We start from the raw sequence: 25626 nt of genomic DNA, 5'->3' as shown, positions 1-25626 counted from the left end.
TAAACAGGGGCAGCCATGGAACGCCTAGTGGGACACCCACTACACTAATATTACGAAATCAAAGGTAGTATCTCAAAACGGTCATGTGGTACATTGTACGATTTAGCAAGTTAAGCTTTCACAAGTATTCATAGCAAAAAGCAAAAAGAAACCGCAAAATATGCAGATTTAATACAAAAAGAAAGGAAATACAATTAGATAAGTTTGGTAACGAAAAGCAAAATATGCATATTTAAAACAACGAGGAACCCAGTACATTCACAGAAAATGCGTTCAGCAGGTGTAACGAAGGTGCAAGACAACATCAACAACAACAACAACAACAACAACAACAACAATAACAACGTTACAATGTTGTACAGTATGTGGCTAAACTTGAATGTTTTTCAGTTAAAGCTTAACAATAATCCGGTTAACAGTATCATATCTATGTCTGTAAAGTATGTTTAAAGAAATTTAACAAAGAGTGACACATTATCTTTCAATTACATTGATCTACGGTAATAATAAAATGTCTGCGGCTTCTGATAAAATATTGTGTGTTTACGAACATTGAGCTGTACATTACAAGGCCATAACCTAATTTAGGTGCATTATGTTTAAGTACAACATTATGTGCTTGATTAAGGTCTAGATGAACTATTTGACCCTGGGAATTGATGAGTTGGTCATTCGTGTGTAGGCTATTTGAAAGACGTGAATTTCTACTGATAAGGTGGGCGACCTAGGTATTCCACTTACCGCCTGACTATGAACGCTTTGTAAATATGTAACGCAAGTATTCGACCAGATAAGACTGTCCAGGGTATTTAAACATTTCCAGGGGCGCCTTTAGATCATTGTGTGGCGGACTTAATTGAAAGCACCACCTCTCATGTAAGTACCGTTTCATGATGCTTCCCGTGTCGTTTTGGTGTCTCCCTAGTTATTGCTGCATTAAGTCAATTAGAGTTCCTGGTGTGTACTTATGTACTGAGCTATCATATTCATGAGCTATAAAATAAGATGAAACTTGTTATGAAAGTTTATATTGGGGTTTTGATGATACGACCTTTTTTTTTTGAGGACATGACATGAATTTGATTTGATCTAGATTAACATGATAGGTTTTATCGATGAGGCAGAAGACGCTTAGCGTTCAGAAATACCTATGTAAAATGTTTGACTGTTGCAATTTCAAGTACATTTGAACAATTACTAAATAAGACGTAACCACGTATTTTGCTGAAAAAACACCTTGCATTGTGTTTTACCTTTCTTTAGAGCAAACAGAAAAATTGGTCTATCATACGGAGTGTTCATAGGTTTATGTTGTTTTCTTGTCATTATTGACATAGTTCGGGCCTGTTTTCGTTTGTTTACAATGTATTGCATTTTTATTTATTTATTAATTTATCATTTATTTATTCATTTTTGTTTGTTTGTAATCATTTGAATCCTGAGGAGACGATATGTTTTATTTTGAACTTTAATTTCATAATTAAATCCAGTCCTGCTTGAAAATTTGTAAATTATCACATCCTATATACGCATAAAATATATAGGTGGATTTCACAGTTCTTGAAAGGTAACGTTTCAGAATTTTTCTTGAATTTTTAAATACCAGACGAGGGGATTGGAACTCGTGCCTAACATCGAAATGGCTTTCAAAAGCTATATAACAATCTAGACACCAAGCCACTCAGGTAGTGGTTTGCTGTGGTTTGCTATTTATATAGTTCTTTAATACATTGCTTTGTTTCAGTTGAAGATGTTGCGTCTTCTCGTTCTTGCGGTGACAGTTACATTGGCGTTAGGGGGCGCCACAAACGTCCAGATCACCAATGAGTGGCCTGGTGGATTCCAGGGAACGTTCACGCTTCACCCTGACCATGCACTTCACGGCTGGAAAGCTCATCTACAGTTCTCTAAACCTGTTGATAAAGTTGAGGTAAACATTAATGCAATCAGTTTTCGAATATCCGTTATAATCAGTAATGTTGTCTTAGAGAGATCCTAATGAGAAACGAATCATTCTCGTGGATTTCGTTTTACAAAAACAAAATGCGCATTGTCTGATTTCCAATAAATTGTGAAATAACTCTACAGGACGTCTGACGTTGCATATACTGTGTACCAATTCTATGAATAGCGAAACTTCACACATGTTGTATACTTGTTGTTTGATTTTTGTGACGTTAAACATATTTAGTTCCAATTCATTGTTTTTTAGTGCCAAACATGCTTCGTACTTATTAAATGGATTGTATGACGTCACACACGTCACACAAATTGTGTTCTAACCTTTTTTTTGTCTTACATCAGATCTGGAAGGCGTCGGTCATCTCCAAATCTAACAATAACCAAGAGTACGTATTACAGAATGTTCCTGGGGTCGGAGATATTGAAGGCGGATCTAGCCTCGATGTCATATTTGTAGCGAGAGCCTCTGGGGACCACGCGGGGCCCGTTCGGGTATTTTTAGAAGGTGTAGATGCTCCCGGAAGCGGAAGTAGCAGCGGTAGTACTGGTGGTACCTCAGGCGGTGGTAGTTCCGGAACTGGTGAATCATCAGGTGGATCTGGAACCCCTATCTCCGGTGGTTCTTCCTCAGTAGGATGTAAATATTTTATTACATCAATTTTATAATGGTCATGATATCGCTTTGGTTGTTAGCGTGAAATGAAAGAGTTAGCCTAGAATATTATTTCATTTTTTTGTTTTACGTTTTGACAATATTGATTTTGTTGTTTTGAAGATTTTGAAATAGCTATTGTCCTATGTCCATAGTTGAGACTGAAACAAGCATGAGTAGTGTTTTAATGCCACCGAATTTAATTGTCTTCACCTTGGCACGGAAACTTGTCACATAATCCGGGACAGCATTCATGATATCGTTGTGATGCTCAAACTCGGATTCTGTGCTCAAGCCCAATTTCTAATTCTGGTGAAACAAATGTAAATAAAAGAAAGAAAAAAACAGATAGTGTCAATAATTTGGAAAAAATCTGAAGGGACTTGTGTTACTTGATTTTAGCGAGTTTTACAACAAAGTTGACTTGAGCAGAGAGTCCATGCTTGAGTATAAAACAGTTTCATCAGCCCCAGTCACAAAGGACTGACTGGAGGAGCCAGGGGAGAGGGTTAATTTGATGTCATAAAAAAGGCAAAAACAAAACAACAAAAGCGCTACACAGTAGCCATTTCTAAAACATCTGTTATAGGGATGTCATGTCTGACAAACTTGAATTATTATCAAACTGTAATACAGCTTCGACCAAATACGACTACGGTAATGCACTCGGGCTGTCCATCCTGTTCTACGACGCTCAGCGATCCGGCAGACTACCTGGTAACAACCCTATCCCATGGCGATCTAACTCTGCTACTGGAGACGGAAGTGACGTAGGAACAGACTTGAGCGGGGGCTGGTATGACGGTAAGCGGCTTTGTTTGTTGTTTTAATTTCTTTCAGTTTATCAGTAACTTTACCCACGTTAAGTTGGTTACTATTTCGATATTGGTCTAGCAATATATATTTGACAGATCCAATGTATGGCTGGCCCAATATTGGTCAAGTTTGATATTTAGATTTTACAAACATATATAATCCAGTATTATCAAAACATACACACGCCTTCTTTTTGTGCCAGTTACTATAATGAACTTTAATAGGTAATATTAAGGTTATTTATCTCGTAGGCAGAAAAGTATCAGGAAGGGTTTATGACAGGGATCTGGCAACAAGGGAAATTCCTTGAAATACAGTGCAGTAAACAATTACAAAATGATTTTTTCTTTTTACTAAGAACCGCAGTTATAAGGTATAACTTACCAGGAAATGTAGTTTGTGCCAATAATTTCAACAGTTTCAAAATGAACTAGATAAACACAGGGAAAATACTAATTAATTTCCAAATTTCAAAGCATATATGACAACTGTAGTATCGTAACAATGAACTGAAGATTTATGACACAATTATCATGTTCCAGTCTGGTGTAGAGGATAGTCATCATGTACCGTAAAACTATTATTAAATGTCGTTAAAATAAATATCAAAGTGTTGATTGCACAGTTTTTATGTCGATATTGACATAACCAATTACTATCCAGGGTATTGATGCAATGTTATGCATTTACAGATTTATACGGCTTTCAAAATGATATACAGTTAAAAGGAATTATAAACTATAGTAAAAGTGGATTTTTATCGTGTTACATGTAATAGCTGGCGACCTTGTCAAGTTCAACTTTCCGATGGCATCTTCGGCTACAATTCTGGCCTGGGGTCTCTCCAGGTGGAAGGATGGGTACGAGGCGGCTGGTCAGTTGGAAATGATGTATGATTGCCTCAAATGGCCACTCGACTACTTCCTGAAGTGTTGGAAACCAAGCCAAAATGTGTACTACGCCCAGGTGAGAGACGGTCTTTAGTGTGGGCTTAAGTGAATGACAACTATAGGCTAAAGCTAAAGATGACTTAAGATTAAGTCTTCGGTGAAAATAATCTTCATTATATGCCAAAAAAAGGAAAGATTTTCAATATAGGCTCAGTTGAGATATAGAGAGTTACAATATAGGCACAAGCGCGAGACGAGTTTAAATATGGGTAAAGGCGGGTGACGATTTCAAAGTAGTCTAAGTCTAGAGACGATTTTCATTATAGGCAGAGGTGAGAAACGAGGTTCAGCATAGACACAGGCAAGAAACGAGTGTCTATATAGTTATAGTCAATATACGCACAGCATAAGCGAAGTGGAGTCGACCTTCTTCCTTTATATGGGCTCAAATGACAAATACTTGCTGAAAATGATCCAATGAAGATAATTTTTAAAACATATTTAGATGAGAAGTGATTTTCAATTTAGCTCTAAGTAACATAGGATAAGCGAGACGACTGTCTACATAGGTTAAGACTACATATACTTTTTAATGTTGGCTCAGATAGGTGACAACCAATAACATAAGTTCAAGTGACAGGCCAGCTTAGCATATGTTTTGCTGACAGAAGACTATTAAAGTATGTGAGAGCCTACTTTTGAAAGAGGTCCCGTTGAGATGGTGATATTGAAAAGCCACTTGTCTGAGTTAATGTCGAAAGTTGTTTATATTGACTCAGGTAAGAAACGACTTTCATCATTGTCGTAGGCAATCGATGACTTTTGACATAGGATAAGATTTCTCGAGGTAGAGACGTAAAACTCTTTTAGAAATGGAAAGAGGAACCAATCCTTGCTAGGCTTGATAGAAGACTGTTCAAACCAATGAAAGATAGAACGACTTTCTAGATTATCTTGGGTAAAAGAAATCAATCTTACATAGAATTATGAAAGAAACATCTTACAAGATGCTCTCAGATGCTAAAATACATACTGTCCATTTCAGCAATATTGATGACTGATATTAATAAAACCTCTGATTTAACCGTAGGAAGACTGAATATACGTCGGAAGTGACGTTTTCTTCGTAGGTTGGCAATGGCGGAACTGATCACGCTGTCTGGGGAAGACCAGAAGACATGCATATGAGCAGACCATCCTACAAGGTCGACGCAGGAAAACCCGGAAGTGACGTTGCAGGAGAAACTGCCGCGGCTCTTGCCGCTGGATCTATTGTCTTTAAAGAGAGAGGTAACACAATCTAGATTGTTCTATACAAGCGCTGACTGACACGTGAATAGGAATAATATTACATTTCATTTTATTTTTATTCTAATTCAATTTATGTTTATATTATGTGGTAAATAACAAGCTCAGTGTTGAAGCAGCATCTATTTGTATGAGTTGAAGTTCATGTATATCAACAGTGAAACTCAAAACAAAACAAAATAATAAAGTTTTTAATTCAGGCAAATCTAAATATGAATGAACCTATATCGTATTATGTTATAGATGCCGGTTATTCTACTAAGCTGTTGACTGCTGCCAAGAGCTTGTACGAGTTTGCAAAGAATCACAAGGGAATATACTCACAAAGTGTTCCAGATGCTCAGAGCTATTACGGGTAAGTCAGCATTTATAAACGTTACTGTCAATCAGTTAATTTTGGAGAGATCTAAATGTTCGCGGTTTGTTTTTGGCACTGCACTGAAAAATGTTTCTAAGTTATATTCAAATGTTTGAACATAGACAAAATACATCGGGAAGAAGTATTTGAACACAGACGAAATACGTCGGAGAAAAATGTAAATAGATAGATTATTCAAGTAATTAAATTAGTTACAAAGACATTTTGGGCAAAAATTAACGCCATTTGGAAAATACGAAATTTCTTAATGCATCAATTGTATCATGATGACAAAAAAAGATGGATGATTTGATTCATTAAATTATTAATTAAAACTGCGAAACAATTATACATGTCTTTGGAATAATATGAGCACCTGTATTTAATATTAACAATACATATTTCTGTACATATTTAGAAAAACAAATGAAAAATTTGTCTTGACTAATAATTAAGTTAATTGATGAAGTAAAGATCGTTTTTGGGCGTATCAGGTCGACAGGCTACAACGACGAATTATGTGAGGCAGCCGCCTGGCTTCATAAGGCCACACAAGAGGCGAAGTACCTTCAGGACGCCAAGGGCTTCTACGAGGCCGATACCAGCTGGGCACTGTCTTGGGACGACAAGAAGATATCATGTCAGGTAAGCATTGATAATCTATTTCAGTAGTGAAATCTTCGGTGAACGTGTTCATTGTTTGACGGAAAAAGGTCCCTTATCAGGTAAAGATTTACAAGTATATAGGTATTGAAGATTTCAAGCCAATTTGTTCTATTATGGGAGTATAGTGGAGACAATGGAATAAATGGGCATCCATACCTATAAACTGGTATTAAGTCATTACTTAAACCTTATAATGGGAATGAAAATCAAGTATGTTGCCCCAATATTGTTTAAATAAACTAATCTTATGAAGAACTTTTGCAAAAATATATTACCAACATTGATGTATAAATGATCATATGTTTTTGTATGAAAAATGTTTATAAAATATGAAAAATATGACAAAGAAGTGGCAGGCTGGTTTACAATTAAGAAGGTTCAACAACAACAGGCCATAACTTCAAAGCACCTGTTTATAAAAAGTATTCGAGGTTAAATTAAAATATACAATTCGTTTACACAGAGGACTGCTGACATATTAAACATGGAACAACATCCCAACGCGTGTAGTGAGCACAATGACATTTTAACAACTTGAGAACCAGATTGATGGAAAAATCAACCGCAAAAATATTGCACTCAAGAGACAAAATAAATATGACCTATACAATGAAAATTATAATAATGTATTTTTATATTAAGCTAAAATATCAAAGGATTGTTAGTCCTTTGTACATGTATGTATTATGTTTGTTGTCAGAATTAATCTGTATAACTTTTGTTTCACTCATTCTAGAACAAAAAGCAAATCGCGTGAATGTTAAATTTTATATCGTTCAATATATGTGTTTATATTAAAAGAAAATATCACTTAAACACGCAATGTTTAGGATTGAAATATTTTTCTTTAATCTGAAGATGCAAATGTGACAGGTGTTTAATCGAAACATTATTTATGTGATGCTTGAAACAGCAACAAGTGTTTTCAGTCTACGACTGAGAAAAGTTATTTTCTACTTCTTTGTGTGATGTAAAAGTCCGATAAGCACTTTAAAAAGACATCATACATAAAATGGAAAATCAGGATATCAGATTTGGTAATACATAAACGATGTTCGACTACAATTGTTTTCCAGTTGCTCTTGTTTGAGGCTACAAAGGAAGCCAAGTACAAGGCTAACGTGGAATCGTTCGTCAATAGTTACAAGCCAGGCGGTGGTATCACCTACACGCCATGTGGACTTGCATGGAGGGATCAGTGGGGCAGTCTTAGATACGCTGGTACGTACCGAATTATCACCACTTGTTTTCGCTCTTGACAATAAAAAAATGAAAACAAATTGTATCACATACATATATTTCCTTCTATACTAACTCTTACAAAATTATTCTTTACAGTCTGAACTGTATATGTCCGTCCTGCGTTATTTCTTCTTGATTTCACTCTTTTTTTGAAAGTAAGAGACGAGAAATGAGTCTCAGATAAAATTGGTACTTACTAAGTTATTCGTTATTGATCTATTTAATAAACTGTTCCTTTCTTTGATCGTAGAGTATCATATTCATGCATCTTTTTTAAAATCTGCATGGCGATTCTTATCCACCATAATCAGAAAACGCCGTAAATGCGTTAATTTATTTATTTATATTTTTATTCATTTAGTTATTACTTTATGCATTTTTTGAAAATTTATTCAAAATGATATCGACTTCCAGAAAAATTGTATCAGCTGAAGTGCTTTGTCAAAAACTCGTCTGTTCAAGTGCACGTCCAAATGACTGACCTGCATATTATAGTAATTATGATCGATTTCAGTTACACAACGTTTAAGTTCAGATGAGGTAATTGCAGGAATTGAGCAGTGCTGGTAATAAAGGCCCTCCTTTAACAGCCTTATAAGGTATGGTTATAAATATGGGCGGCTGATTTAGGTAATGGAGTACACGGACCGATTTATAAATACGACACTTACTTATTTTACAGCTAACGCAGCCTTCGTGGCACTGATGGCGGCCGAGGATGGTATCGGTGGTAACGACTATAAGACATTCGCTCTGTCCCAGATCGATTATATCCTTGGTGACAATAGACAACACATGAGTTTTGAGATCGGCTTCGGCAGCAATTACCCCAAACAACCCCACCACAGAGGAAGGTATATATTGTATGATTATGTCGTATGTAAATACTGCACACCGGGAACATTTCGCTTCAGTTTGATTTTCGCCTATTTCGTCCACCGTTATGAGGGCGAATTTAGCAATAGAGTGAATATAAGTGTAAAAGATGTGCATTCATTACGTTACCTTACAAGCGGCAGCTGTAAAGAATTTCCCGTTAGCTCAGCGGTAGAGCATCGGGCTGGAGAGCCAAGGGTCGCGGGTTCGAGGCCCAGCGACGGCAGTATCTTTATCACTATTCTTCGTCCTACTACATAAGTAAACAACATTATGAACATATTCATTCTATGTAAAGGGTGATATTAACACTCAGCGAAAATTGTGTTATGGGCGAAGGGCGAAAGTTTGACAAGGCGAAATTTTCCCGGTATTCAGTATGGATGATAGAGGTTAATGTTTTCTTATATTGATAAACGGTTTATTTGATGAGATGTTTAGCCGCAATATAAGCACACATTAAAAACTGACAGATTTGTTTTGTTCTCTCGACAGAGATTCATCATATGTAATAAAAAGTTATGAACAGATTGGTCACAAAGAAATAAATGGTAATTTAAAAGCAGCATATTTCAATTGGTCGTGATATACATAAGGAAGCGTGCACACGTATACTTGTACATTGTATTTATAGCGTGGAAATGTGATCGCACGCATTCTGTACTTAGTACGTCTAAATGTGCCAAAAAACAAAATGAAAACAAGTTGATGATTGAGCTACGTTTCGAAAAAAGCAGTGATAAATTACAAAGGGATATTAACTTGACAAATGTGATGCCCTGAAATAAATGCCAAAGAAAAAATAAGTTTAGTTTTCATTATTTTCCTACCACATTAGTCTCAAACAGATTCTAACTATGGTCCCACCTATACCTGTTTTTTAAAGTTCTTGTCCCGGCGCCAACTGCGGATGGAACGACTACAACAGTGGTGGCGCCAACCCACATGTTCTAAAGGGTGCTTTGGTTGGAGGCCCAGACCAGGGCGATAACTACGCTGACAAGCGATCTGATTACACCAAGAACGAAGTCACCTGCGACTATAATGCCGGCTTCCAATCAGCGCTCGCAGGTACAATTTCAACTACAATTTACTACAGTTTTTAAAGGTCGAATATATTATTTGTCCTTTTTTTTTATATCACGATCTCGTTAATTATTTGTTATTTTTTTATGTGACGTTATCTTTCCTTTCAAGAAATTCCCTCGAACTTTTCAATATTTGTTTTCCTGAATTATTCTCCTGATGAACCTCTAAAGAGGTGAAAGTGCTAAAACTTTTGTGTCATGTCTTTAATATTTAATATTTGATATTTAACCATTAAAATGGTACGGGTCCTTTTTGTATATATATATTTCTAAGAGAAAAGAAAGAAGACCAATTGACCAAAATACTAAAACCAAGTCTCGACAGGCCTAAGTAAATTTTACGCTAGTTTGTCCACCAATCGTGTGTACTTCGTGACTTCACGTTACAATTGTAGTGTGATGACATGTAATTGTGACGTCACGAAGTTGTTCTTGTGAAATAAACCTGAAGAGCCCTGTGAAGGGTGAAAGCAGCTAGTTTTTAAGTCGGTCGTTAAATCTTATTTTTTCTATATTTACTTACTTCACATGAACATTTAATCCTTTTTTTAATAAATGTATATATAAAGTATCCTTTGTATCAGATCGACAGACGGACGTGGACACTGTGTTTTATATTCTTTAAATGTTTATTTTAACGGCAGGAACATTGATTTGATTAACATAAACTCTTTGTTACTATAATAGGAATTTTTGGCTCTGAACTGTTGATGATAAAATCGCAACTCCAGTTTTATAAACAATATATACGAGATATCCATATTTGATCAACAGAAGGGCGTGGCTGCTATCTTGTAGATAGCACATAATAAATACATTTCCAAATTTCAAAAAAGTCTAAGTGGAAATATATCAAAGTTTTGCTGTTTAGTGATGATAAAAAACCCAATAACATTATACCTTTATTTACTCAAAAGTACCACATGAGGGGTATTATCAAAGTGTTTTTCTTTATCATAAACAGTTGGCATTATATCAAGGATGTAATATTAAGTGATAAACATTCGACATTATAGCGAGGTTTCACTGTACAATGAAAAGCAGGGGTATACTATCAAAGTTTTACTGTATGATTATAAAGGAAGATCATTATGTCGAAGCTGTTATGATGAATAAGGGGCATTATATCGATACATAGCATTTACAATGGTCATTTTATCGTGATAGATAAGCGACATTATATAGAGGTTTTACAGTATAAATTTAATTATTATCACACTGCGGTACACTCCGTCATGTCTACGTTATGCCTACGACATATCTGCATTTTATATTCTATAAAACATGTGTCTATCAAATGTTCCTTTTTTCAACAGGTCTGTCATCTATGGCTACACGTGGGCAGCTTCCAGCAGCACCAAATGCTAAATGTTAAGATTGCTAATGTAATGTTCAATAAAATTTATAATTTCGTTTTTTAAGCGTTAGCTTTTTTCTGTAATAGAGAGACATATTTACCTGTACCATAGTACTGTACATGTACATATTATATCCATGCTCCCTATTCTACCTACGTCTCCGTGTCTCTGTATATCTGCCGCGCTTTGTCAATATAATACTCTCTCTATCTTCTATACACCTACCATTTGTCGTTCTCTCTCACTCTCCTTTTCTCCTTCTTTCCACCGACAAACAGATAAACACACACACACACAGTTCTGGCTGGGTTGTTAACACATGTAGTTAAATATTGATGGTCAATTTTCGGATGCAAAACTGCTCATCTCATACTGAGCCTCATTATTCCAGATAGTTATCCCCTTAACTCATTTGCAACATGTCAACATGAAAGAGATATTTTAACCAAAATATAATACAGAATTAAGAGCCAACTCAAACACGTTTCCATGGTAATAATTTATTGATAAGTGCCAGTTACTACGACATTAACATAACCAGTAAATAAACATGTTTTAGAGCCCCATGAACGATGTTGTCTGGCAATCAATACGTAGAAAAATCAATCTATCAAACTCAGCATATATAGACTTTAGAGTAGGAACCGGATAATAAGTAAGTTATTCATCCTACTCTATTTTAATACAGACATTGATACAAGTTATATATGAAGAGATTTCAATGAGACCACAAGAACAATATGAACACCTCTTATACAAAGTGACTGTTCCTGGTCAAACAGATAATAGAACGGAAAATTCGACAATAACGACCTGATCTGAATGTGATAAGTATAGCTTTGAGTAAACGATTGTGTTCAAATAATCTGAAGTCCCTTAAACAATATCAAAGAAATTCCGATTTTGCATCTTTGAAGTCAGATAAAAGAATTCTGGTTAAGAATCTGGTTAATTTATCAATGTTACAGTAACGAATAATTAAGATAAACCACTTACTGAAATTTCAAGTAGGTATAACTGTATACTGTATAATGAAACAATAGAAACAGCATATATTCATAACTGTTTGCAATAACAATAAGTAATGTCTGATTCTTCAAATAATACTTCAAAAAACAAAAACACTAATCAATCAACATAAAAGAACATCTAGTACTTTAATAAATATTTTAAATATTGTCTAGTCAAAGCTTTTCATTACATACTGTAAACGTACTCATTTTAGCGGTAGTCTTATTTTAGCGATTAAATATTACGCTAAATTATGTTGCGGCAATTGGAGTTCATGTTTTCTATTGCATATTTTGTGGGCGCACAAAGTCATCAATGCGCTTGTACGTTTAAGTCGATAAAGTGCAAAAAGTTGACTGCATTAAAATGTGTCCGTTTAAAGTAAAATGTGTCATTTTTGCGGAGATGTCAACTTTTGTTTTTGCTGATGTTGAACGCATCGTTCAACATCAGCAAAAATAAAAGTTGTGACATGTTCATTATATAAATATATCTAAATAACTTTTATAGTACCAGCGAAATATAGACTTATCACTGCAGAAAGTACAAATTGGGAAAAAATTATTAAAGTACAAACGATTTTAGTTATGAAAATAGATTTATTCTGCCAACAAAGGATTTCGTTTCAAACTCTCTCCGTTGATCATTTAAACCTTACTTATATTGTCTACAGTAACAGACATAAATTCCTCGCATCTCAGACAGGATCATCTGACTTGATAGATTTTTCAATCCATCAGCACATTAAAATAACTGAACTACCTGCATTTTAAATATTCTATTTTGGCGTTAAATTGTTATGTTTGCTACCGTAGTTACCATCGTAGGAACCTACTCCGACTGTGTATCTCGTTTCCTTCGTACAAGCATTTTAACGCGTTTTGGATGTAAATATAAAGAACACCTTCATTTTGACGGCGCTTATGGTAGCATGAACGCTTTTGGCAACGAATATATCCTATGGTGTGCTGCCTACATTTTGACGGCGTATACGTGAGCATGAATGCAGTTGTAAACAAACATATTCTTTATGGAGTGCTAACGCATGGCATAGGATGTAACCGTTGCCATATGCGTTTATGCTACCGTATACGCCGTCAAAGTACAGGGCAATCCTTATGTATAATGGCGTATCTTCTTTTATTTGCATGGACGATATTTTTACATGAAAAAAGTAAATAGCTTCAATCCTGGCCTAAACGTATATATCTATAAGAAATGGTTGGGTCAAGCAACCTGTTCGAGAAAGGACGGATTTATCAGCTTCAGTTGCTTTTACAGTGTAATTATTCATATGCATTCTCAGCTTAACATATGTTCCTGTCTAGCAGAAATTGCAAGTGTGAGAGTAATTCGTGTTGTCTCATATCTATGATCGTTCAAAGGAATATCTTAATGCTGCATACAATTCTAGATAAATACAAAAAAATATAAGTGCAAGTAATTTAAGAGATCGTTTTGGAAAAAAATGCACGATTTTCTCCGAACTTTTACATCAAAGGCCATCGTTTTTGTTTAAAGACCAGGTGAATCGCACTGAAATTAGCATGAAGTAGGACGAAAACAGTAATATTCCGGTTTCATTTATCCAGAAAAAAATCTCCTGAATTCTTAAACAAAAGTGTCCAGACCAATTAACTTCCAAAGTATGATGTCGATTTTTTGTGTCTAGCGCGTTAGTTGAGATGCTTGTCAACGGAAGATATACCATACGGCAGTATGTGATAAATTAAAAAATCCAGATAATACATCTCCGTGGGTGTGATATAATGAAAGGAAATGGCGTGTTCACTGATACTCTCACGTCCCTGAAACAAAACAAAAGATCACTGGTAATACATCTAACATCAATAGCAATTCGCATTTAAATAAGCATGTTATATATTGCTGTTGCATTCATCACCATTAACAAAAAATCACTGATAACGCATTAGGCATTGATAGAAATCTGCATTTGAACCAACATATGATGCATTGATTTGGCATGTATATCTATTCAAAAACGATCCCTGGACAACCTGTAGGAGGCATGTTCTTATGAATTTAATTTGAATACATGTTTTTAACTTGATAACTCTAATGCAACATTGCATTAATTACATAATGGTTTATGTGATTTGATTTTAAAATTAAGTTTTAGAAATAGTAAATCATTAATTAGAAATCAGTGTCATACATTCATATCGCTAATTGTGACTATCTGGTGCATTACATACATACTAATTGATATTTGATATAAACCCATTTGTATGGAATTGTAAGAATTGAACCTTTACATCATATAATTATTTTTTTACATGGAACATTTGATAAAATTATGTGAAAATATGGCTTCTTTATTTTCTGATCTTGAACTGCTATTTTTTAGCAGTTATTTTGTAAGTTCATGCATTACTGAGTACATTTTCGGGATCAATTTTGCGATAGACTTCATCATTTCTGCCCACTGAATATGTGATAAGCTTATAGTGCCAGAAATACTTCACTTCGCTCTTTGTCACTCATTTATATGAGAAAATGAGATAATAGTATACATTTAAAATATCAACAGCAGTTTCCAGTATTGCATCCCTTTCCTGAAACGGATGTGGCATTCCTTAATTAAGTGTTCGACATCATCAATAGTAATTAAGATTACTATGTCTGCTTAGCAGAGAACACCAAAGGAAAACTTGGACGCTGCAGAGCACCCCTAATAAGTTGCCTCGAATATTTAAATTTCCTAATAAATGCTTAGACAGTGTATGTAACTTTAGTTCCTTCTTATTAATTTAGAATTGAGATAGGTGAAATACATTGATGACTATTATTTTGGGATATCTACAGTGTATCTTAATTTCAGTAAGTTTTCTTTTTCAATGAGCAACAAAGTCGATCACTACCTCCTAGTGACACACACATATATATATAGGCAAGTATGAGTTTGCCAACTATTTGGATATATGTGCTCCATTATCGAGACAAAGAAAAATACGGTGTCTCGATAATCGAACGGATTGCTCCGAAGATTTAGCAAATATCATACAGTGTAGACAATATGAGGTTGTACAATTTTCGGAGCAATCCGCTCAATTATCGAGACAAAGAAAAACACGGTGTCTCGATAAAGGGTTGATTGCTCCGAAAGTTTGATAACCTCCTATTGTCTACACTGTTGGAATCACTTCCTTGGCCCATTAACCAATTTTAAGTTATACGTACCGGAATTTACCACTGAAATTACTTCGATGACCATATCTGTATATACATGTATATACATTTCGAATGATATCAAAAAAGTATATTTTATTGTGAATTGACTATTATATGAATAAGAATTTTGTTTCTGTGTTATGTTTACATAATATAAGCATGGATGGTAGATAGACAAAATGGCGATTTATTGCAATAATATTTTTACTTATATGTGTTTTTTTTATGCACGGACAAATTAAAAAATGTTTTTTTTGAAATAGGTAATTTTTGTTTTTGTATTTTAGTGAGTATTTTCACTATTTTTTCTTGATCTCTCTCGGTACATTGTAGGTAATTTCTTGATTACACAGCTGTTACACATGTGTATAATTTGTATTAGATTTATAGTTGTATATTTACATCAAATTTTGCGCTGCAACCCACAATATTAACATTCCTAGCAGAAATGCATTTCATTTGAGTATGAAAGCAAACACTCTCGTGACGTAACACGTGGTTTACATATGACGTCATTGATTAACCATGTTTAATGAGAGTCTTGTCGCTTTGCTTCGAATAAAACGGAAAATGTCCATGCGTCACACGCTCACATGACTACGGTTGATTATTGGCGCCAATTTTAGTTAAATAGGACGACGCATATACAAACGCAGTAAATAGATAAATTCTTTGAGAACAAATAAATGAAATGAAACAACTGTTCTATTGTTAAAATGTAAATATATGGACTATAAATAGCGGGCTTCATGTTCAATATGGATGTAACCGATTAACGTGCATACCAGCATGAAAATTAAAAAAAATCAGTTCAATGACTATTTATAACACATGTGCTAGTGAAATATCAAAAAATAAATAGGATGATAAAAACTTGAAAAAATAGAAATACGAAATGTTTTTATTTTCATATGTAACGATATAAGGTCCAGTATCGATTTAATATTGACCAATCAAAATGGTATTGTCTATTTCATGTCGCAAATTTTCTTTTCAATTACAGATAAACGACGGTGGAATAAGTGCTTATTGTTATACGTCTTTGGTACATACACAAAGTTATTAACATACTTACGTAATTGATATTTTTTGTGGGCAAATCCTACCGAAACAAGGACAGAAAACGATATAATTGTTTTGAGCAGCCCATTCAAAATGGCACAAAGCCTTGTTGTAAAGCGTGACGTCATTATAACTTGACGTCATATATTGCCCTACTTAATCCCGCACTTTTTTGTACTTTAAAGAATGTAATAAATGGAAGAATCAATAGTTTTTTCCGCTGAATACCATATATATTTCACTTTTATGGCAGAATATAGAGATATTAATTCGTACTTCTCACTCGTGAAAAATATCAGTATTCCGTCATACTCATGAAATATATAGAGTTCATCAGGAAAAATGAAATAGCATCTATGTATACATATTTGTGAATTAATTTAGGTTTTCTACGTTTCTGGCTGCTTATGACTTGTGCACATCTGCTGCTTATGATTACATCAATCCGCTAACATTTAACATAACATTCATCACATAAAGAACTGAAATGTTTTTATCGACATACCCACCTTCTTTTTTCCTCCATGTGTGTCGTATCGGGAATACCAGGAAGGGTATAATCCGGATAAATGCATTGACGGATAGAAGCAATGGAACCGGGTTCGCCCTAAGGCGTCCGTTGAGTTTCCAATTTTGACTCCAATATTCTCCATACATCGACCAATCTCTACGTCTTCGTCTAGACCAGATTTATGGCACAAATTCGTATCGTTTCCTTTCAGAGCCAGCCTTCGTAGGGCTTCTTTACTCAAGACGTACCCCGCCCCTCCACTGTGGTAACCCTGCTTTACTTGAGCCCTGAAATGATGTCCGAAGTAAACAGGTTCCTCATGCGAATGTGACTTCAGTAAATAACGAAGGTTTTCTAGTATAACGTAAGTGTCGTCATCAGCTTTTAAGAACCAATCAGCGTCATTGAAATGTTTGTCGTACACGTACTTAAACGCTTGCATACTTTTTTCCGTAAGATGATCCCGTCCCTCGGAGACGTTGAGCCCCACGGTCGGGAAGCTGGTGTCCGTAGTTGAGCTGATGTATACAACCACGTTACATCGCGTGGCCCACGTGCGTTTTACGGAAACAGTCTTATACTTAAGATTTGCAGGGCATGTCATTATCCAGCACAACACACGTACTTCCTTCTTCAAACGACTAGCAACATCGTCATCATCTACAAAGAACATAACATATACAGGTAGATCTATTAATACACTATACTGGTAGCCACTTATATCTCAATATTAAGTTTAGTAGACAAATAATGGTTATATCTTAACGTCCAACTACAATTAAACAATCAAAATTAACGAATGTCTCTTGATATTGCTATTTTTTTAAAAATAAATATAAACATTAGTTCTGCAAAGACAACGTAAGCAAACGTTTTGAAAAAAAACGTTGATATTCATTCATACCTGAAACATGAAACATTTAACTAAAAGCAATCGAAACTCTTTTTGTTGAAGCCGTTGAAGCCATGACAAACTGGCTTCAAGATAAGCGAGATATTTAAAAATTCGAGTCTTTCTCATGGATATTAATGTTACTTCGAAACAAACACTTAACATTATTAAGCTCCTAATACCAAAATACCAAACCTGCATCCATTTGAGACTGAAATCTCCGAATAGTTGATTTTGTCGTAGAGGTGACATTTTTCGTCTCTATGGTGATCGTGCTCGTCCCTTCAAGTTGACTCGAAGACAACTCATCCTTCTTTGTATCAACGACGTATCGAAACAGGTTGATGTCAGGCATCTTGACATTGTATTTTAATGTCATTTGTGATGTCACGATAAACCCTATTACAGATATTATACTAACAGTCATGAGACTGCAGAACACGACATGCAATAATCTCCATCCTGTAATGAAGATAAACGTAATTAATAGGATTTTATATTATTGATGAATGAATATATCTATTTGTCAAATTTTAAGGATCCCGAACCAATGCCTTCAAGTGGTAAAAAGAAGATGTGATTTAACGGCATAATTATTGCTTTGTTAAATGAGTCATGCTTACGTTGAGAAGAAATGTTATGAAAAAAATGAAAGCGGAATAAAAAAAACTCAATATATAAATAAAGACATTGTCATTCTGTGTGCAAAAATTTGCAACGAAACAGATAGGGATTCAAATCATGGATCTCAGTCTCGAACTATCACTCTAACCAACGGAGCTAAGTAGTAAACAGCCCCCGCCCCAGTTATTATTTTTATGACTACGGTTCGCTTGAGGTACCGAAATTACTTGTTTTATAGTAATATTGGTTCACTTCATGTACTTTGATACAAGTTCGTGTTGAGTACTAATGAATGAATACAAATTGCTCACTGATACAAGTGTTTCTCTCTCCGTCACAGCTTTCATGTTCTTTCGTGTTTTGAACACGGAACAATATTCAAAACGAAATTAAAAAGGGGCGTTATAGTTTGCACGAACACTACAGTGGAGTTCTTTTTTTGTTTTTCCAGCGGTGGTTACAGGGATCCTTAACATGAAATCAACACATTTAAAAGCAAGACACAACAAGACAAGAAATACAAATATAAAAATCAGTTCGCTCTGCAGAGTCTTTTTTTGTGTGCAAAAGATTGGATTTAATGTGAATTAACAAAACACGTATTAACAAAGCAAAGCGAAATAAAAAAAACAATATTTTTGAAAGTATGGTTAAAGATTTTCTTTTTTTATAAAATATCTAACGAAGAGTCGTTTTACACACATGGCAACCTTTGTGGTAGATCTTTATTTTAAACACTAGTGATTAAACTACGCAGAAATAAAAAAATAAATAAAAAAATAATGTACACTGCATCATGACATTATTGTGTCTATTTCGAAGAAATTGTTGATATGAAAATATATTTGGGATAATTATTTTCTGGACTGTACTCTCAGATTTCTCATAAGTTCCCTTTTGTATAAAGAGTGATCTTATATTTTAACATTTTTATTTTCATGCCTGAATCATTAGCTATATGGTGAATTTTCAATTGGTAGTTGTATTGGTATAATAATAATAATTGAATTCTGTTTTGATAATTTAATTCCCGGTACTTTTGCCAATGTGTTCAATCATCTAACACAATGTACGTCTTTAAAACAACATAATCTGCATTCATTTGACACAAAGATGCGATACACTAATTAGAATTAGAAATGGAATGTAAGAAATTGTCTTGGCAAATTTATTTCTGTTTTTCTTATTTATCAATGTATTTCACAAACGTGTTTGTTTGTTTGTTTTGGGTCCAACGTCCTCGCAACCGCCAGGGTCAAATGAGGACAGAGGACTGGGGAGACCACCGCCTGCAACAGGTATATTCTTGATTTCTCCATTGTCTCCTAATTAGAAGACAAGGAAGACACCACCTCCGATTCGGCAGGTAAACTACTATAGGCAATAGAAGTAGCAACTGTTTGGATCTGATAGTCGTAAGTGACCTTCCTTATCTTAAACCTGAAACACGTGCGTGGTCCGTGACACACAAAGCGGTTAACATATGTCGCTTACAACGTCTTTCAATTTTGCCGCCGCTTTGTAAAACGCATGATAGTGTCGTGTGGACAATGAACCAAGTGTTGCCACGAAGGATTGAAGTGTCTGGTGATACCTGGTGCTTTCAGCAATATTATGAAATGAACCAAGTGTTGCCACGAAGGATTAAAGTGTCTGGTGATACCTGGTGCTTTCAGCAATATTACGACGTAAAATATCACGTCAATTGCTATGTAAAACCATGTGGAATCCACACCCAATTGCTTCAAATATGTAGACAGCTTGTGCATGCGTTTTACGGGATGCATACATTTATGCATTTGGCTATGACTGTTTATGATCACACAATGACATCGATAATTATAAATTTGTTAGGGTCTGCATTTTCATTGGACAAGACGTGGTCACAGTTATGTCAATATTTCAATACATTTCCCCGATGAAGTCTTTTAAGAAACATTAGGTCACTATTCCCTTTGAACACGACATTTAAATTGTAACTTAACGAACTTTGTAATCAAATGCAGTACTTTCCGTTTGACTACTTCGTTCATTCCATGTTGTAAAAAGACAATGTAAGATTAAATATAGCAAGCATTCATATAACATTTGTTCCGATCAATTGCTTACTGAACTAATATCTGTGATAGTTTAGGTAAATTTATTTATACAACTGTGTGTGACATTGCTGCATGTTAAGTTTCGCCTTTTTCCTCCCCATAAAAAGGGCGAATTTATCATTACAGCGAATATTTATTAACAATATTACATAAAGTAATTCATTATGATGGGCGAAATTAACATTTGGCAAATATCGATTTGAACGGCGAAGGGCGAAAATTTGAATGAGTGAAAATTCCCCGGGATACTGTTTCATAACTGTTTTACCAATATTTGATATAATTTAATTGATATCTCTAATCATTTTCTTCAGGTTGGTAAGTACGGATTATGAAAAGTTCTTTTTACACAACCAATAATATTTTCTCTGTGACGTTTCGATGACTAATACGATATGTACACTGTCACCTTCATCAGACAAATGACCAGTGAAGCGTATGCACACTCAAAGGTGTAAAATGTGTACGAGTGTCCACAAAATCGAGGTCGATTCGGCTTCGCAGAAGCGTATGTACAATAGTTGTTATATATGTTCCGAAATGACTCAATTCAGTTACGCTTTGTTTAATACTTGGTCAAAAATACAATCTTATTGGTTGTGTAAAAAGAACTTTTCATAATTGATTGATATCTGCTGTGTAACTATAGTATATTTATGCTATGTAGATGTATACTTTAACGTTAACGTTGAGCAAGGTATGGTTTTCTGCTCGCCAATGATTTGTTAAAGTGATACATATTCACGTTGGCAAAAGATTATAGTTACCGTTTTTGCAGAAGTAAAGATATCATTAATCAAAAAGATTTTTCCTGATAGAGGAAAAATATAGATAAATAAAGTATACAGTAACCCATTGTATGATGGTATGCTTACCACCAATGGAAATAACATATAGAAAAGTAAAAAATGTAGTTGGCTACATTCTGACGTAATAACCAAAGAAAAAAGTAAAAAGCCACATGAGATACATAGTTTTCGAGTTCACAAGAAGCAAATATATCCCTGTAATTATCGATGCTGAAAAATTTCTTTCGAATCGTTTTTTTTCTTACTCACTATAGCAACAGTGTTGAAAAATGCTAGAAGAAAAATAGTGTTCTATTCTTTTTATGAATATATTATTTTCGTTTTGATCGTAAGGTAGACAAGAAATATAATAATTAATATCTTGGATTAAGATAAAGAAAAGGTATGTTGTAATTGAAACCCTTTGGTTGGAATGTCGGTAAATCTTGAGTGTTCTCTGATAATACACCCCTATCCTCAGGGAAATATTCTTTTGTGATAATATTTCACCGTGACAGTCTCTTACCTAGAGAAAGGCTTTCTTGCATATACAGACAATAATTATCTGTTAACTAGAATATCTAAAAAATCATACAAATTAACATACAATGTAATTGATAAAGAACTGGGATACGTACCTGGTCGTGATAAACTAGCCATGCCATAAAGCAGAGAATGATAGACTACACCAAACTAGTATATCATATAAAGTAAACTGAAGTGTGGTATGAAGAGCTGCATCTGTCGCTATGCTCATCCTCTTGTTCATTGTTTGCGCAGAAAGGAAAAAACAACTGTCACATATACTAAACAGGATCAATAGTCTTCGTCCATTGTTGTCCCCTTGTAAGGTTAAGGGGCGATATGAATCAATTGAAGTGCTGTAAGACAAATATGGTATATATTGCGGAATCGTATTGTTTCCTTTCTGCCTTTGTCTTTGCGACACAGAGGAGGCAAACGTGATCTTCCAACCCCCTCCTCCACCGCCCCAACCACCTTAGACCTCTATCTTTACAAAAAAAGTATTCAAATCTGCAGGTAAATGAAGACTGTTTACAAATGTTATGGTCACCATCATGACTTCATTAGGAAATATATTTATATAAGTAATTTGAAGGTCGGTATTTTTATGCTCATCACTGATCATTGCTATAATAGTCGCTACGACAAATAATAATAATATATAATAATATTAATAATAATAAAGGCTTTCTTTATTCTTGATAACCTATTGAGCATGAAGCTCATCTTACATATGGTCAAGATACAATGTATGATAAAATGTACAATATTTACAGCTATGATGGCGTGACATTACTTAGATTGACCTTAACTTACATGAGACTGTCGTCTATGAAGCGGACGACGCTTGTCTTTCCGGAACTCCTGGTCTTATTCTCGTTATTCTTGTCAAGAGTATCTATGTGAAGAGGTTCTCTTTGATCCTTTTTATATCATAGTTTTATCGATTTGAGACTGTCGTCTATGATGCGGACGACGCTTGTCTTTCCGGGACTCCTGGTCTTATTCTCGTTATTCTTGTCAAGAGTATATATGTGGAGAGGTTCCCTTTGATCCTTTTTATCTCATAGCTTTATCGATTGCTGGTATAAATTACAGTTTCAGTGTTCTTATGTTGTCTTATCTACTTCTCTTATACATACACTTTGTTGTGGATGTTGTCAGCTATTATAAACCCTGACGGTAGTCCGAATATTTTGAATCGGTCGATATTATACTACCGTATGCAGATTACATTTGTGTATGATGATACTTGAAAGTCGTAATATAAGTGTGGCAAGTATAAAAAACAGTCTAACAACATATTCTTACTTAAAAGGTCAAAAACAAATATTTTACAAAGCCATCGTCTCATGGCGAAGTGATCTGACGTTTCTTTAAATTCAATTTGTTGTTGATACCCACTTCTTTTAAGAAAAATTGATGTTTTAGTTAGAAGGTACTGTCCTCGTGAAGGAAAACGTGACCCATTTTCAATGATGTGGCATTGTGTGATATCGGCTGTATGCTCCCAAGGGAGTTGAGAAAGATGTTGGCTGATTGCAAAGGCCCTATAACCACGGATGATAATTTGTGAACCGCTTTGAGACGACCTACGAACTAGGTTGTAATAAAGCGGTATATTAGAACCTCCAATTATAATTATAAATCACTCAATTGTAATGTCTAATCCATAATCATGATATGTTTGGGTTGTCACAAAAGCATCCACGACTTCATTCATATATCATTATGACATTTTGATAAACCTAATGTATTGAAAAACAAGCTAATGTTTTTGATAAAGCATAACGACTCTTCGTGAGGTCTATGTTTGTACAATAGGTTTTATGTAAGTTCTGACCGTGTAGTTTTGAGCTAAAAATTGGAACGTTGCTACTGTATGAACAGCAATTAGATAACAAAGGAAACCAATGTTTAACCTACTAGAAACTTCCCAAGGTACATTAATTGCTGTTAACTGAACAATTACCATGAGAGCTATCAAATATAACTACACAGTTTATCGATCTCTACAGATTCTAGAAATATACTTGTAGCATTCTAGAGCCTAATTTCAGCATCTTCATTATCAGCTGATTTTATTTTATACATTTTTTAGTTAATATCGTTTTGATTCGTGTTTTGATATATTAAATCCTATAACACGCCTTTTGTTTCATATTGATCCACATAACATTTCAAAACGAAACTCTAAAATTATAAAAGCTACTTTACGCATTGCTACGGCTGTTGTCATAGTCGCATGTTGGGAAGTGCTAAACAATTAGGTTTATATCATAAGCACAATTTCTATAGTACGGTGTGTTAGCGACAGCATTATCAAATGCCAATCTCGACTGACTATTAAGTGGTATTGGCAAATATATGCAAACTATCGTAAGAAAAAATGGAAGTTTGGTCGTGTTGACACGTGGCGGCAAGCAATTTAAAACATCTTTAGAATAAATCGGCTAATATATACGCGGTATTGGATGATTGAAAATCCTTTAATCAACTTATTCATATAGCGTTATCCTTGATTACTGCAATCCATTTCATTTATTTTAATTCTCCAGTAACAGCATAATGCAACAGGTTTATATACTGAAGAGTGTGATGGAAAATGTACAGATTTTTTTTTACTGATATCTATTTGTTTTCAAATGCAATTTGACACTGATGTCAGAAAACGGTTATGATATGATAAATGGGATACATTTTTGCAATAATCAAAATGTTTGAGTAATTGTAAATAAATGATACCGGCAAAAATATAGATAAATCTATTTTCTACATGCATGTTAATAAAACAGGGAATCACGTAGGTGTTTTGTATTCGATGCTCTTTTGAAATTAAAGGAGTAAAATCTTATATATGCAAGCGGCTTGTTATATCAAACTGGACTGCAATTAATTTTCCCGATACTACAAGATTTGCATCAAATTAATGTTATTTGGAGATATCACAAGGCCAAGTATTATATTAATCTTAATATTACACAGTTTATAAGTCAAGTGAAAAATAATAAAAGCACGTGTGTCGGTAAAAGGTCGTCAAAATATGTTGGCGTTAGATTTATCAAGAAAAGAGTGAACAAAAACTCCGAAGATTATCGAGTGTCACCGAAACTATATTTCGTACTCATAATCGCTAAAACAAGGGCAAACTATGAACAAATAAAAAAAAATACACAGAAACTCTTAATGAAGTACTGGGATAATAAAATAAGACCATGCGTTCCGGAAGGGTAAGCGTCTTATGTTTGATCGACAATATCCGTTGTGTAAATTTAGGTCAAATCCAAGTAATTTCATTTCTTTATTTGGATGACAATGGTAGTAACAACAAAACAACAAGACACATTTACGAACATTATCACAAACATTGGCTATCACATCACACTAGAAAGTAGCCTATTTCCCAATGAAATCTTTATTGCTACAATGAAACTTGTCCCTATTCTACATAAACTGACATCTTTTGAAACTCATTTTTGTCAGTGTGACCGTCAGATGTCAAAGGCATTATTAGGTAGTTAAAGGTCTGTTAATAAAAATCAGCGTTAATAATGATGCAAACCCCTAACAGTAATGTTCGGAGAACGAGTTCTTTTGTAAATCAATGACTGATTATAAAAAGATAAAAAAGGAAGGAAATTGCGGGTTGAACGAAATGAACTGCATAAATGTTTATCAGAAAGTATTTATTTCCCTAGTGATAATT

At 34.5% G+C, this 25626-nt stretch overlaps 2 protein-coding genes across 2 annotated transcripts; one reads left to right on the top strand and one right to left on the bottom strand.

The window, feature by feature from the left end:
- The first annotated feature begins 769 nt into the window (after positions 1-769).
- LOC110456823 (endoglucanase 13-like) lies at positions 770-11273 on the top strand. Its single transcript, XM_021507815.1, has 12 exons — positions 770-876; positions 1745-1930; positions 2305-2599; positions 3251-3418; positions 4209-4396; positions 5451-5610; positions 5872-5983; positions 6481-6631; positions 7729-7873; positions 8577-8748; positions 9657-9841; positions 11175-11273. Exons 2-12 carry the CDS (start codon positions 1751-1753, stop codon positions 11231-11233), a joined length of 1815 nt encoding a protein of 604 aa, XP_021363490.1. The 5' UTR covers positions 770-876; positions 1745-1750; the 3' UTR covers positions 11234-11273.
- A 1566-nt stretch (positions 11274-12839) lies between these two features.
- On the bottom strand, positions 12840-22120 carry LOC110456827 (glycoprotein-N-acetylgalactosamine 3-beta-galactosyltransferase 1-B-like). Its single transcript, XM_021507819.1, has 4 exons — positions 22034-22120; positions 18080-18346; positions 16991-17652; positions 12840-14035 (listed from the first exon to the last, which is right to left on the bottom strand). Exons 1-4 carry the CDS (start codon positions 22053-22055, stop codon positions 13904-13906), a joined length of 1083 nt encoding a protein of 360 aa, XP_021363494.1. The 5' UTR covers positions 22056-22120; the 3' UTR covers positions 12840-13903.
- Between the last annotated feature and the right edge of the window lie 3506 nt (positions 22121-25626).

This window comes from Mizuhopecten yessoensis, unplaced genomic scaffold, assembly GCF_002113885.1.
Source record: "Mizuhopecten yessoensis strain PY_sf001 unplaced genomic scaffold, ASM211388v2 scaffold8853, whole genome shotgun sequence".
In the NCBI taxonomy this organism is placed as follows: domain Eukaryota; kingdom Metazoa; phylum Mollusca; class Bivalvia; order Pectinida; family Pectinidae; genus Mizuhopecten; species Mizuhopecten yessoensis.
Note: the sequence above shows the minus strand (reverse complement) of the source record. Positions and strands in the feature narration are given on the sequence as shown.